Below are 15451 nucleotides of genomic sequence, written 5' to 3' on the forward strand. Positions count from 1 at the left end.
CTGGATTTTAGGTTCTGCAGAAATTACTTTGCCAAGATCAGTAGGGGGCAAAGCATCTTAATACTTGTGGCTCATTGTGAGGATGAAGTCACTGATAATGAATAGAGAACCCATAAACTAATTTATTTCAATGGGATAAATATAATAATATATGCCCATGTTAAAAGAATTCAACTAGTACAAAAGCATATAAAGTATGAAGTAAATTCTAGCCCTACCCCCACCCCCTCCACATAAACAGCCATTGTCATCTGTTTCTTGGGCATCTATTTACAGATACTCGGTGTATATAGCAATAACCCCTCTTCTTATGCTATACACATTGTTTTGTATCTTTTTATAAAGGGTTTACATTGTAATTAAAATGCTTTAGAAAAGCTGATGGTATAATTTTGTTCTTTACCTCCCTTCCCTAACATTAGAAAAAAGTTCCCAGGTTTAAAACCATGTTCAGTAACCTGATCCATTATCCAAGATATTCTCTATATTGGAGCAAATCAGATCCTGTCCCACCATTTATCAGTCGGGAATGGAAGGGACATGAGGAGAGACACAGAGAAGCCCTCCGGCAGCTCACCAGGCAAGTGTTGGGTGGCTCCAGGGCCTTAAAATAAATGCATTTAAAACATTTATTTTTGTTCATTTACCATGTGTGATTTAAAAAGTTTAGTTGTGATGTTACACCTAGGCCAAAATTTTTTTCTAAACCTCTTTTGGCTGAAACAAGCCTGATTTATATATATAATATATGCATATTGTATATATATGATATATATATTATATATCATATATGTGCATATATTTTATATATGCGCATATATATTATGTATCATATATGCGCATAATAGATATTTTATATATAACATATATTTTATATATTATATATTATATATATTTATATATTATATATTATATATTTTATATATATATTATATATTTTATATATATATTATATATATATAAAATGACAACTTGCCACCATAGGTAGGGATGACTGAGTTTGTTGTTGCTTGCTATCCAACTAAGCAACTGAAAGTACTCTTTTCTGCCAATATCTAAAATATTTTTTGAAGACTTGCAGCCAAAGCACCATCAAGGATAAGTCGAATTCTTTATTCTTTTAATTACTTACAAGTTTACATTTAGTAAATTAAAAATAATAAAGCCTTTTAGCCTGGATGTAGAAAAATTGTCTTTTAATATTTTGTTATTCTCATGTGCTTTTAATTAAAATTGGGCATTTTGGCATGTGGGATTTCATAAATCTACTCTCATCTCAACTCTTGCTCCCTCTGACTAGTTCCTGGTCTCCTGGCTCAGGGCAGGGGGAGAATCATGTATGCTCTGAGTTGTATGACAGTCAAATGCAGGTTATGGAAGACTTCACTCTCAGTTTGGGATACTGTGTGTCGCTCCTACTCTATACAAACAGAAATATTAAATAGAAATTATATGTGGAAATATTTTAGACTTGAATAATGTTTTCTTGCTTCCTTTTAGAACTGACACTTCTTTTCAGATGCCTAGAGAAGTTTATGAAGATCCTGAAGTTACTGGAAAGAATCGCTATAAATACTTTGAAAGGTAGAATATAATTACTAATGAACATTTGAACCCTAATATTATTAGAGAAACTCTTTGTGCTAATAATACCAGCTATCATTTTTCAGTGCATGCAATGTGCCAGACTCTGTTTTAAATGCTTTACGTGCATCTCATCTAATCTTTACAACAGAAATGTAGGATAAGATGTATATGATCCCTGTTTTACCAATAGTGGAACTGAGACCAAGAGAGGATAAATAAATTGCTCAAGGTCATAAAAGCTAGCAAGAGGTAGATCTGGGGTTCAAACTAACCCTGTCTGACTTTAGAGATAGTGATTGCAATTAAGATTATGTATTTGGAAACATTTGAAATGAAGTCATCAAATGAATGAGACACAGTAGAGATATCATGAAGTCACAGTGAAGGGGAAATTGTTATGTTCAAATGGATACATTCGTTCTCTTTTTGTGAATCTTGCCCAAACCAACATGGCCAAAAGAGTCATTTTATTTCATTTGTGATTTATACTCATGTGATAATCATATACTCAAAATAAGATGGGGATTTCCTTGTATATCTTAGTCTTGATACCACATCTGCATAAGCTTCCTTGAGAAAGTAAATTTCTAATCCGCATTATTACTTATGAGCCTCCTCATGGAAATTTTGTGATGCTCACTTTTTTAAGAGAAATGTTAAATCCTTAATTGTAGTATACAGTTAAGTATACAATTCTTAGCTTTTAGGAGGAGGCTTTAGATTAAATCATCGTGAATTTCAGAATTTCTCAAGAGCTTGAGAAATTGCTGGGAACTAATGGCCAGCTGAAGCCCAAGTACAGGGCTTAAAGTGTGGCTTCTTCAAGTGTGGCTTGTTTACTGTCTGAAGAGAAAGTACTGGAGTGTTTATTAAGAAGGCACATTCATTGGCCCTACCCTGTATGTACTGAATCTCATGGGCCAGACCTGGGAATTTGCATTTTAGATATGAACCTCCCCATCCTCCAGTGATTTTGTATATACAAAAGTTTTAGTAACACTAATATATGGGATATTGAAGCTCATTGATTTTTAAGGGACAAATATGAGAGTTGGAAGAAAGCGTAGAGTGTGTTCATTGCAAAAGTCCCACACATTTATGTTTTCCTTTTCCTCCCAGGCCTTTTCTTCCATTTTTTCAGCAGATGCCATTCAGTGTTGTTTATGCTGTATCCAAGTAAGTAACCATTATTTAAAAACTCTTTTTCAGTTTATTGTTTGCTTCCATATTTGCTCTCAGAAGGTAGATCTCTAAATCACTATTTTTCATATTGTGGATCACAAACCAGTGGAAGGTATAAAATCTTCTAGTGGGTCATGAGCAGCGTTACAGAACATGAAACAGAATAGAAAATAACCAAAGCATCAGGTATATGGAGGATAAGTTGGTTTTTGTTTATAACTTTTGTTTCAGAAAAATATATGGGTATGTTTATATGTATATGATGGATTATGATATAAAATGTATTTCTTACTGTTGTTGTCCATTGTGCTTCTATAACAAAATATCAGATTGGGTAATATAAATAAAATAAATTTATTTCTTGAAGTTCTGAAGGCTGGGCAGTCCAAGAGCAAAGTGCTGGCAGCCAGTGTCTTGTGAGGGCCTTCTTGCTGTGTCCTCACATGGCAGAAGAAGCAATGCTATGTCCTCACATGGTGGAAGGTGGAAGGGCAAAAAGGACATATGCTAGTTCTCTCCAGTCCTTTTATAAGGCACTAATCTGTTGATGAGGGTGAAGACCTCATGACTTAATCACTTCCCCCAAAGGCCTCACCTCTTAATACTACCACAGTGGGGATTAAGTTTAAACATGAATTTTGGAGAACACACAGACACACATTCAAACTGTAGCAGTTGTGTGTTAAAAAAAAAAAAAAAAAAAAAGCTGAAAAAGGCCAAGGTGGGTGGATCATGAGCAGGTGTTCAAGACCAGCCTGACCAACATGGTGAAACCCTGTCTCTACTAAAAATACAAAAATAAGCTGGACATGGTGGCATGTGCCTGTAATCCCAGCAATTCAGGAGGCTTAGGCAGGATAATCACTTGAACCCGGGAAGCAGAGGTTGCAGTCAGCTGAGATCACACCACTGCACTCCAACTTGGGTGACAGAGAAAGACTTCGTCTCAAAAAAGAAAGTTGAAAAGTGCTTTAAATATCTTATTTTGCTTCTCTGAAACACTTATTTGATGACATTTCTTCAACATTTTATCAAATAAATCAGTCATATAATATTTTTTGAATGCTGTAATTTTATAACTTAATAACCATCTAATATACACAGGCAATGTGGTATACAGAGATAAATGAAACATGGTTTCTGCCCCACAGATGGAGTGAACCAAGGTAAGAGAGAGGTAAGGGACAAGGGCTGAATCTGAGACAAATGTGTATTTCTCCAGTCTCTAGTTTCAGGATAAGACAACAGATTGGGTAGAGTATTCTTTTAAAAATTTAATTTTTGCTACACTCTTTCCCCTGTTAATATAACTTAATATTTCTATAAGAAGTCCATGGTATTCATGAAATTATCAGGAATAGAAACCTTTTTTAAGGTCTCATATTTCTGAATACAAATTTATTCAGGGCTGGGTTTTCAAGCATGCATTTAAAGACTATAGTTATCTCTAATAATATATATCATCTTATCAATAGGACATGTTATTAAATGTCTGTAATCCTCAAGATAAATGCTAGTTGTGATCCTACTTCACCTTGACTTTTTTTTTTTTTCCCCCCGAGACGGAGTTTCGCTCTTGTTACCCAGGCTGGAGTGCAATGGTGCGATCTCAGCTCACCGCAACCTCCACCTCCTGGGTTCAGGCAATTCTCCTGCCTCAGCCTCCTGAGTAGCTGGGATTACAGGCACGCGCCACCATGCCCAGCTAATTTTTTTGTATTTTTAGTAGAGACGGGGTTTCACCATCACCTTGACTTTTTAAGACTGTGTGGATGCCTTTGGCTCTTTATAGAGATGGAGAACAGATTCCCTTCTCTCCCCAACTTCATAGGGTACCAGTTTATCCAGAAACAGCTGTAGACTTATATTCTATGAAATGTTTTGTATGAGCAAAAGGGAAGCTATGAGCTATGTAGATCCCTAAAGATCCATCTGGTAATTATTTAAAATCAGGCTCACTGGGTCACCTGCTTTGGAGGTCATAATTGCCTCAGCCTAAAAGTTGTTAAACTAATTATGGGGAGTTCAGAGGCCTACAGTGATGAAAACCGTGACTTCCCCCACTCCTCCCTTAATAACCGTGACATAAGGAAGAAAGATTCCATCCAAAAGCTAAACCATGACATTTGATACTGTAGCTACTCTTTATCTCTCTTAAAACTTTTTAAATAATGAATCAGTATTCCTGAGTGAGATCAACTCTGGAATTCCAGTATGTTTTGAGTTTATGAGCAGTGAGCATAATGCCACCTTGTGTTATCAGGGTTAGAATTGTCTTGGGACTGGCTGGCCATCTCCAGCTACACCCTTTTCATGGCTAGCTGTTGGAGTCTTTCCTTTGGATTCTACATAAGCATCTTTGCAAAGAGAATAAAAAGCTAATACTTTTAAAACATTCAATAAAGTTTATAGTAGAACAGGATTTGCTAGGTTTGTGAAGCCCCTCTCTGTACAGTTCTGTTGAGGCTGGGAGAGAAAATCTAGAAGACTGTAGTTAGGGCAGACAGTGCATGCGCCTGGTGCCTGGGCAGTGATGGAGAAGGGGCCTGGATAGAACAAATAAAGCAGCCCTTGCTGCCGTAAGAGTACCAAAGCCAGAGCAGGTGAGCCTGAGGACAAGAGCCAGGACACAGCAGGGGTCAGGCCAACAAGGAGCAGGTGTGGGGCCTTTCTGGGTTTGGGCCCTGTTTGAGGTTGGGGAGGAGGTGGGAAAGGGCTCATTGCTCTTTGTTATTCATATTTTACTTTCCCCTAAAGCCAACTGAAATGGGGAAAAATAGGTTGGAAAAATTAAGAAATTAGTTAAGAAACCATGTATTAAGTTACTGGAAGAGTTCAAAGTAGCTTTCCTCTTTTGCATTCTCTTCTCTGACCCACCTGGAAAGATACAAAGCTGGAAACTTACATCAGAAGAGTTTTTTAGGCCTTATCATAAAGCACATTTGATCAGATGGTTCAAATATGTGATTATTTAATTTGAGAAAAAAATAATTCTCTTGATTCAAGATAATGGTGCACTAATATAATAAAACTTCATGTAACTTAGGATGACATAAAATGGATTTGAATTTATTTCCTCAACTAGAATTTTATAGTAGAATAATTTCTACCGAAAACATAAGCCATATAGTGTCTACATGTTAGAAATTTATAACAACTACTGGAAAGTGATTTCAAAAGCAGTTAACAGTGCAGCATAAAAAACTAAAGTCTGGGCGCGGTGGCTCATGCCTGTAATCCTAGCACTTTGGAAGGCCAAGGCGGGAAGATCACTTGAGGTCAGGAGTTTGAGACCAGCCTGGCCTACATGTGGAGACTCTGTCTCTACTAAAGATACAAAAATCATGGGCACCTGTAATCCCAGCTACTTTGGAGGCTGAGGCAGGACAATCACTTGAGCCTGGGAGGCAGAGGTTGCAGTGAGCCGAGATCATGCCACTGCACTCTAGCCTGGGTGACAGAACGAGACTCCATTTCAAACAAAACAAAACAAAACAAAAATATCCAGAATCTACAAAGAACTTAAATTTACAAGAAAAAAACAACCCCATTAAAAAGTGGGCAAAGGATATGAACAGATACTTCTCAAAAGAAGACATTTTTGTGGCCAACAAACATGAAAAAAAATCTGATCATCACTGGTCATTAGAGAAATGCAAATCAAAACCACATTGAATACCATCTCATACCAGTTAGAATGGTGATCATTTAAAAATGAGGAGACAACAGATGCTGGAGAGGATGTGGAGAAATAGGAACATTTTTACACTGTTGGTGGGAGTGTAAATTATTTCAACCATTGTAGAAGACAGTGTGGTGATTCCTCAAGGATCTAGAACTAGAAATACCATTTGACCCAGCAATCCCATTACTGGGTATATACCCAAAGGATTATAAACCATTCTATTATAAAGACACATGCACACGTATGTTTACTGTGGCACTGTTCACAATAGCAAAGACTTGGAACTAACTCAAGTGCCCATCAATGACAGACTAGATAAAGAATATGTGGCACATATACACCATGGAATACTATGCAGCCATAAAAAAGGATGAGTTCATGTCCTTTGCAGGGGCATGGATGATGCTAGAAACCATCATTCTCAGCAAACTGACACAAAAACAGAAAACCAAACACTGCATTTTCTCACTCATAAGTAGGTGTTGAACAATGAGAATACATGGACACGGGGAGGGGATATCACACACTGGGGCCTGTTGAAGGGTGGGGGAGCTAGGGGAGGGATAGGAGGGCGTGGGGTGATGGGAAGGGATAGCATTAGGAGAAATACCTAACATAGGTGATGGGGTGATGGATGCAGCAAACCACCATGGCACATGTAAACCTATGTAACAAACCTGCACGTTCTGCACACATACCCCAGAACTTAAAGTATAATAATATTTTTAAAATAAACTGTTTAAAGTACTTACTCCATTACAGATTGAACTTCCAAATAGGTGTTTCTTTCTAACTGCTTGAAATGGTTTTTGTTTGTTTGTTTGTTTGTTTGTTCAAAATGGAGTCTCACCTTGTAGCCTAGGCTGGAGTGCAATGGTGTGATCTCAGCTCACTGCAACCTCCTCCACCTGGGTTCAAGCAATTCTCCTGCTTCAGCCTCCTGAGTAGCTGGGATTACAGTAGTGTGCCTCTACACCCGGCTAATTCTTTGTATCTTTAGTAGAGATGGGGTTTCAGTATGTTGGCCAGGCTGGTCTCAAACTCCTGACCTCGGGGTCTCCCCTCCTCAGCCTCCCAAAGTGCTGGGATTACAGGTGTAAGCCACCACACCCGGCCCCCCCCTTTTTTTTTTTTTTTTAAGTATTTTTGATGTATGTATTTGCTGTGCTTGTATATAAGTATTTATCATTGCCTCTGTTTTTCAAAATGGAAATATCTCTCCATTTTTGCCTTCATCTTTATTTATATAATTTAACCAATTTTTCCATCAACTTGAAAAAAAAATGTTGTCTTTTAAGTCAAAGTGGCTATATTGGTTTTACTCTTATTCTAGAGGCAATGCATGTACATGTTAAAAAAGAAGATTCAGAAAAGTATAAAGATGAAAAAATTATCTGTATAATTCTATCTAGAAATAATTATTATTTTGTTATATATATATAGGCATTTTTCTATGCACAAAATACAGTTTTAAAATGTAAAAATGGAATCCTATACGTACCACTTAATACTGTCTTTTTTTCTACATTACAATGGACATTTTTGAATGCTCACAAGTATAGATTACATTATTACTTTGAATAGCTGCATAAGTTCCATTATGGGTGTGCCATTTTTTAAAACAATTCTTGTATTGATGTGATTATTTAAGTTTCTGATTTTTCACTCTTATAAATGAAACTTTATGAACATGTTTGCATATATATCTTTGTACACCTGTCCAGTTATTTTCTAGAGTAAATTCCTAGGAATAAAAATGCTGGATCAAAGGGTATTTTAAGGGTTTGGTATATCTTGAAAATTACTTGTCAGTTAGGTGTACCTATTTGTATTTCCATCAGCAGTTTATAAGAATGCCTATTTCATCACAACATAATCAATGCTAGGTACTTTCAATCTTTTAAATCTTTGCTTATGTGATAAAATAGCATAAAATAGTATCTTGCTGTTTTAATTTACTTTTCTTTGATTACTAGTTATCTTCATTATCTTCTTATGTGTTTGTTAGAAGTTTTACTTTTTGTTTTGTGAATTCTCCTTTACTCATTTTTCCATGGGGTATTTAATTGCCTAATTGAATTACAAGAGCTTTTTATATAGAAGGGCTATTTAAACTTTTTATTATATCATATGTTGCAAAACCTATTTCTTAGTTTGCCATTCACCTTTTAAATTTATTTGTGATATTTTGAGGCATAGAAGTTGAAACTTAACCCTCAATTCTCTTGATCATCTCCTTTTTTAGTTTCTGGCTCTTGAGCCAGGCTTAAAAAGACCTTCACTCAAGGATGATATAAATACTGACTTATGTTTTCTGTTAGTACTTTTATAGTCTCATTTTTACATCAGTTTTTTTAAAGATCTGGAATTAATTTTTGTGCAAGAGACAAGGTAACTTTTCCACATGTTAATAACAAAGTGACCCCACCATTAATTATAGAGTATCATTTATTAAGATAGAGCCTGTCCGCCTGCTTGCTTGCCTGCCTTCATTCCTTCCATCCTTCCTTTTTCTCTTTCTTTCTTTCCACAGAAAGCATCACTTCTCTTTTCTCTGATCCTGTATTTCTAGAGGGAAACAGAGATTGAGTGTCTAACTGAAACAGAGAAGAAAGAAACCGGAGAATGTAGTAATTCTGAATAGGTCCAGAAGTACTGCACAGCATTCTAGAATAGCTCTATGCTACAACCTTGCCCAGTGACACATATATAAATAGGCACTTCTGTGAGTCAACCATGGTACTTAAACCCACTCAGTTTCTTGGCAGAGGTGAGAATAACAAGGCAATTCTCTGAAGATTTGGGGGCATAATCCTGGTTATAATGGATTCATAACTTTGTACCTGTCAACATTTAAAGGAGGAATGGACTGGACGAAGCTCCCAAGATTTATTTCTACTTGATTATATAATATTTTAAGTGATCATAACAGGTTTCAATTTTTAAACTGATTTTTCCCTTTTAGGGCAGAACCATATACTTTTCCTCCTACTTCTACTAAGCAGCTATCAATCCCTTCAAAGTCTACTGTGGGCACTCAGACTGATTATCGGGATGCCGACGTTCAAACAGATCCATACTCTCCAGAATATGTAGTATACCAGGACTCAATCCCTGAGCTCTTGACCCTGGCTACTCTTACTTGGGGTGAGTTGGTAAATCTCCTGACTATTGGCAGATGACACTGCTGATAACCATGCATGCTTTTGAAATGGCCCATGTGCAGGCAATTGTGGCTTACAGTGTTGCTATAGAAAGTGTTTTAGTACAGTAACTTCATAGACTCATTATTTTTCTGATACTTCTGGTCAAATAGAGGTACTATCTTTTTATTGTAAGTAGTTTTATTGTGCTTTATTTGTGAAGCTGAATATTTCAGCTTAATATTGCAGTTTTTTGCTGACTACTCACCTATATCCTTTCATTTCTCTCTTCTAGTGAATCACCTCCTTTTCATTGACCAATCATATTTCTTTACACATAAGCTTTTTTTGAGTGTGTAATACTGAATGCACATTCCAATGTATGTAATATTATCTTAATTTGCCAAAATATCTTAATTTATCAAAGCTCCCTTATAAACTTTATTAGATAATTTAGATGATTTGATACTATCTCTGAAATACTAAATTTCAGCCTCAGAAATTAACTCTTAGAATGTAATAAAATCTCATCTAGGCCCATATTATGTGAACCTATAAAATTAATAAGTGAGAGTACCTTTAGAAATTATTAGAAATTAGCTTATCTGACTCAGTTGTATTAATAGTGGGAAACTGAGAACCAGAGAGGTTAATTAACTCCTCCAAGGACATAGAGATAGCTGGTACACTATAATGATTTTTAAATGAGATTACTTCCCCCCCACCTCCCATTGTAATGGATAGCTGTGACCAAATCTGCACCCTAGGCAAAGAAAATGTTCATATCTGGGCTCTAGTTTTGACTCTTGTTCCCTGGCTCACTTATGAATCCAGATTACACATTCTCAACACCCATTCTTTAAAGCAAAGGCTCTACTTTCAGGCCTAGAAGGCAAATTAAAAATTTGCTGAAACCTTCCCTTTCTGCTCTGAAGGCATAAAAAGTACAGGAAAAAAATTAATAAACATATAGCCACACTTAAAAGCAAGAAAGAAAATATTCATAATGTAGAAATGGAGACTTTTTCCTAAAGAAAGAAGTAGCTGGGGACCTTTGGTGGTGAGCAGGAGCTGTGAATGGCGGGGAACCAGGTCCAAGGCACCTGTCTGAACTGGAGGGGCCAGCGCCTTTCTCCTGCACACAGGTGCTGCTGAAGCCTGCTGCCTGCCCAATGAAGATGATAGCCAGAGGGGAGTCAGGCATTCCTGCCTGTGGCCTTGGACTTTACCTCTTGGTGTGATAGGGACTTGGCAATAAACTGCAGAAGGACAAGAGCCAGGCAGAGGCTCAGAAATGCTTCACTAGGCAAAAAAACCTAATCTGGTACACTGTCATAAGCAGAACTGAGGTTGAAGTGTCAATAAAAGCCTCTATGAGCCAGGCCTACTCCTACCATCTGTGGGGCCCAGGACTCTAAGGGAGGCCCACATACCATGCATATAGATATTTTAAAATTATTAATCAAGCTAATATCTGTTAAGTAAAATACTTTTTTATTTCCACAAACATCTTTATAACAAGTTAAAAGGACAAGTTTAAATTTGAATTCTTAGACTCCTAGGATTCCATGCTGTAATGTGGCAGCAAGGCGAGAGGCTACTGCGGCCTGCCGTTTGCTTTCCCCACCTTGACTCTGCTCTACATCTGAGGGCCTATCATGCATGCCCGTGATTACCCCAGCTCTTCTTCCCAAACTCTCTTCACACATCCTACGAACAGCTGCCATTTGGCCCCACCTTGGGCTTAAGGGTAAACAAACAGCAGCATATATTATGCCTTCAGGAATCTGAATCTTGTGAAGAGGCCCATGGAGACTTTGGAAGCAGGCTTGGGGCCATTTGTACAAGGATTTCCAGGACCTCTAAGCATGGAGATAGCTCCAGGTGGGCATGAGGCCTTGGACTCCTCACCTGGTGGTCATGAGCAGGGCTCTAAAGAATGAGGTTAGGTCGGAGCCCCTCTTGCAGGTCAAGGCTGCTTACTGACCAGAGTCCTTATGAGGGAAACCTGCAGCTGATCTCCACTTGAGAACCCCAAAGCACCCAAGGAACAGAGACACCAGGAGTGACCCACAAAAAATAAAGGAAATGGAAGAATCAATTTCTGAGTAAACAAAATTGAGCAATCTGAAAAGGACTTAGGAAGTGATTTCTATATTCTCAGAAAAATAAGGGGGAAATAGCAACACCAAAACAAGAATGGGAGTCATGAAAAGAACCACCTGGAGTCAAGGGGAGGAAACCTCTAAAGTTTGAAATAAAATGGACTCAATATTAAAATAGACAGAGCTGAAGAGCAAATTAATGAAATGGCAGATTAAATGAACACATATTCCAAAATGCAACATACAGTGGTAGAACAAGATAAAAGAAAAGGAAGAGCTGTAGGGGCTAGGACATGAGTACAGGAAAAATGGTAGAGAAGCAATGCAAGAAAAGATAATGGCTGAGAACTCGCCAGAACTAAAGAAAGATAGCCTTCACACTGAAAAAGTCCACCGAGTACCAACCAGGATGATCCTTTAAAAATTCATACCTACTAACAAAAGAAAAAAAAAGTGAAAAAAACTGTAAGAAAGATAACTCAGATTACCTACAAAGGAAAAAATAAAACTGATATTTTGTAGTATTACCTTTAAGGTTCTGTGGGAAAATGATTGCAAACCTAGAATTCTTTCACCAGCCAAACTATTATTGAGGAGTGAAGGTGAAATAAAGACATTTTCATACATAAGAAGAATATCTATCTCATAGGATATTGTAAGGATTAAGTAAATTTATTTATGTAATGTATTCATACCTACAATCCAGTTTCATTCCTAGCTATACACCAAAAGAGCACAATATTCTACTCAACAGAAATGCGTAAGTATGTTCACCAAAAGACACGTACAAGAAAACTCACAGCAGCATTATTTATAATAATTCCAAACTGAAAACAGCCCAAATGTTCATCAACCATAGAATGGATGAATAAAATACAGTATATTCACATAATGGAATGCTATATAATAATGAGAATGAAGTACAATTACATGTAGTTACAAGGGTGATTGTAGATGTGTGTATAATCGCATATATAATGCTGAACAAAAAAGAAGAGCACCTAAACTGTGATTTCATTTACATAAAACTTAAAACCAATCAAAACTAAATTAATGCATTAGGAATGAGGATGGTAGCTATCCTTGGACAGGTAGAGACTGGGAAGGGAGTGTCATGGGCATTCTAGGGTTCTGGTAATATTCTATTCCTTAATCTGGGTGCTGATTATATGGGATGTTTGTTTTTGTTTATGTATGCTATACATTTATAAAAAGTTTACATAAAAATAAGGGAAAAATAATGACGCAGTGAAAAAGATAACACTGTAAGTACTGAGGGGATAAGATTAAGTGCTTATGATATGCCAAGAACTGTTCCAAGCACTTTACATTTTAAACCTATTCAGTCTTCACATGTAAAAGGAATAATAAAGTTAAAATAAATAGTTGACAGGATAGCTCTTTTAAAAGGCAAAAGAAATAGTCATTAGGGCCATAAGTAATTTTCTAATAAAGATTAATAAATGGCATAGTATTTGGATATAACTTAAACTCATCCTCCCATATATTTAAACCATTTCTAGATTCCTTACAATTCCTAATGCAATGTAAATTCTACATAAATAGTTATTATACTGTATTGTTTAGGGAATAATGACAAGAAAAAAAGTCTGTACATGATCAGAACAGATGCAAAAATATTTTCAACCTGCAGTTGGTCAAATCTACAGATGGTAGAACCCATGGATATGAAGGGCCAGCTATACTAGTAAGGAAACTTACAGGTCAATCTTTCATATGAAGAAATATGCAAAAAATTCCAGATAAGATACTAGCAATCTAATCTTGCTGCATTTTTCTTTTTTTCTTTTTTTTTTTTATTGCATTTTAGGTTTTGGGGTACATGTGAAAAACATGCAAGATTGTTGCATAGGTGCATACGTGGCAGTGTGATTTGCTGCCTTCCTCCCCTTCACCTATATGTGGCATTTCTCCCCGTGCTATCTCTCCCCAACTCCCCACCCCCCGCTGTCCCCCTCCACTCCCCCCCAACAGACCCCGGTGTATAGTGCTCCCCTCCCTGTGTCCATGTGTTCCCATTGTTCAACACCCGTCTATGAGTGAGAACATGCGATGTTTGATTTTGTGTTCTTGTGTCAGTTTGCTGAGAATGATGGTTTCCGAGTTCATCCATGTCCCTACAAAGGACGCGAACTCATTGTTTTTGATGGCTGCATAATATTCCATGGTGTATATATGCCACATTTTTCCTGTCCAGTCTATCATGGATGGGCATTGGGGTTGGTTCCAGGTCTTTGCTATTGTAAACTGTGCTGCAATGAACATTCGTGTGCATGTGTCCTTATAGTAAAACGATTTATAATCCTTTGGATATATACCCAGTAATGGGATTGCTGGCCAAATGGAATTTCTATTTCTAGGTCCTTGAGGAATCGCCACACTGTCTTCCACAATGGTTGAACTAATTTACACTCCCACCAACAGTATAAAAGTGTTCCTATTTCTCCACATCCTCTCCAGCATCTGTTGTCTCCAGATTTTTTAATGATTGCCGTTCTAACTGGCATGAGATGGTATCTCAATGTAGTTTTGATTTGCATTTCTCTAATGACCAGTGATGATGAGCATTTTTTCATATGCTTGTTGGCCTCATGTATGTCTTCTTTTGTCTGTTCATATCCTTTGCCCATTTTTGAATGGGCTTGTTTGTTTTTTTCTTGTAAATCTGTTTTAGTTCGTTGTAAATTCTGGATATCAGCCCTTTGTCAGATGGGTAGGCTGCAAAAATTTTTTCCCATGCTGTTGCTTGCCAATTCACTCTATTGACTGTTTCTTTCGCCGTGCAGAAGCTGCGGAGTTTGATTAGGTCCCATTTGTCTATTTTGGCTTTTGTTGCCAATGCTTTTGGTGTTTTGGTCATGAAGTCCTTGCCTACGCCTATGTCCTGAATGGTTTTGCCTAGGTTTTCTTCTAGGGTTTTTATAGTGTTAGGTCTTATGTTTAAGTCTTTAATCCATCTGGAGTAAATTTTAGTGTAAGGTGTCAGGAAGGGGTCCAGTTTCTACTTTCTGCATATGGCTAGCCAGTTTTCCCAACACCACTTATTGAACAGTGAATCCTTTCCCCATTGCTTGTTTTTATCAGGTTTGTCAAAGATCGGATGATTGTAGATATGTTGTGTTGCCTCCGACGCCTCTGTTCTGTTCCATTGGTCTATATCTCTGTTTTGGTACCAGTACCATGCTGTTTTGATTACTGTAGCCTTGTAGTATAGTTTGATGTCCGGTAGTGTGATGCCTCCCGCTTTGTTTTTCTTGCTTAGAATTGACTTGGCTATGCGGGCTTTCTTTTGGTTCCATATGAAGTTTAAGGTGGTTTTTTCCAGTTCTGTGAAGAAGGTCACTGGTAGCTTGATGGGGATAGTGTTGAATCTGTAAATTACTTTGGGCAGTATGGCCATTTTCACGATATTGATTCTTCCTAACCATGAACATGGAATGTTTCTCCATCTGTTTGTGTCCTCTCTCATTTCGTTGAGCAGTGGTTTGTAGTTCTCCTTGAGGAGGTCCTTTACGTTCCTTGTTAGTTGTATTCCTAGGTATTTTATTCTCTTTATAGCAATTGTGAATGGCAGTTTGTTTTTGATTTGGCTCTCTTTAAGTCTGTTATTGGTGTATAGGAATGCTTGTGATTTTTGCACATTGGTTTTGTATCCTGAGATTTTGCTGAAGTTGCTTATCAGTTTCAGGAGATTTTGGGCTGAGATGATGGGGTCTTCTAGATATACA

The 15451-nt window shown here is 37.2% G+C and overlaps 1 protein-coding gene across 2 annotated transcripts in view; it reads left to right on the forward strand.

Annotated features, from left to right (window-relative positions):
- The window catches only part of CFAP91 (cilia and flagella associated protein 91), a 57723-nt gene that overhangs the window by 3822 nt on the left and 38450 nt on the right, over positions 1-15451 (forward strand). For both annotated transcript variants that reach the window (XM_012463927.2, XM_012463929.3), the window contains exons 3-6: positions 423-580; positions 1501-1584; positions 2707-2763; positions 9420-9601. In XM_012463927.2, the coding sequence (XP_012319350.2) occupies positions 423-580; positions 1501-1584; positions 2707-2763; positions 9420-9601 (481 nt within the window). The remainder of the gene's footprint in view (positions 1-422; positions 581-1500; positions 1585-2706; positions 2764-9419; positions 9602-15451) is intronic.

This window comes from Aotus nancymaae, unplaced genomic scaffold (genome assembly GCF_030222135.1).
Source record: "Aotus nancymaae isolate 86718 unplaced genomic scaffold, 86718_ANA_hifiasm-v0.15.2.pri h1tg000011l, whole genome shotgun sequence".
NCBI lineage: Eukaryota > Metazoa > Chordata > Mammalia > Primates > Aotidae > Aotus > Aotus nancymaae.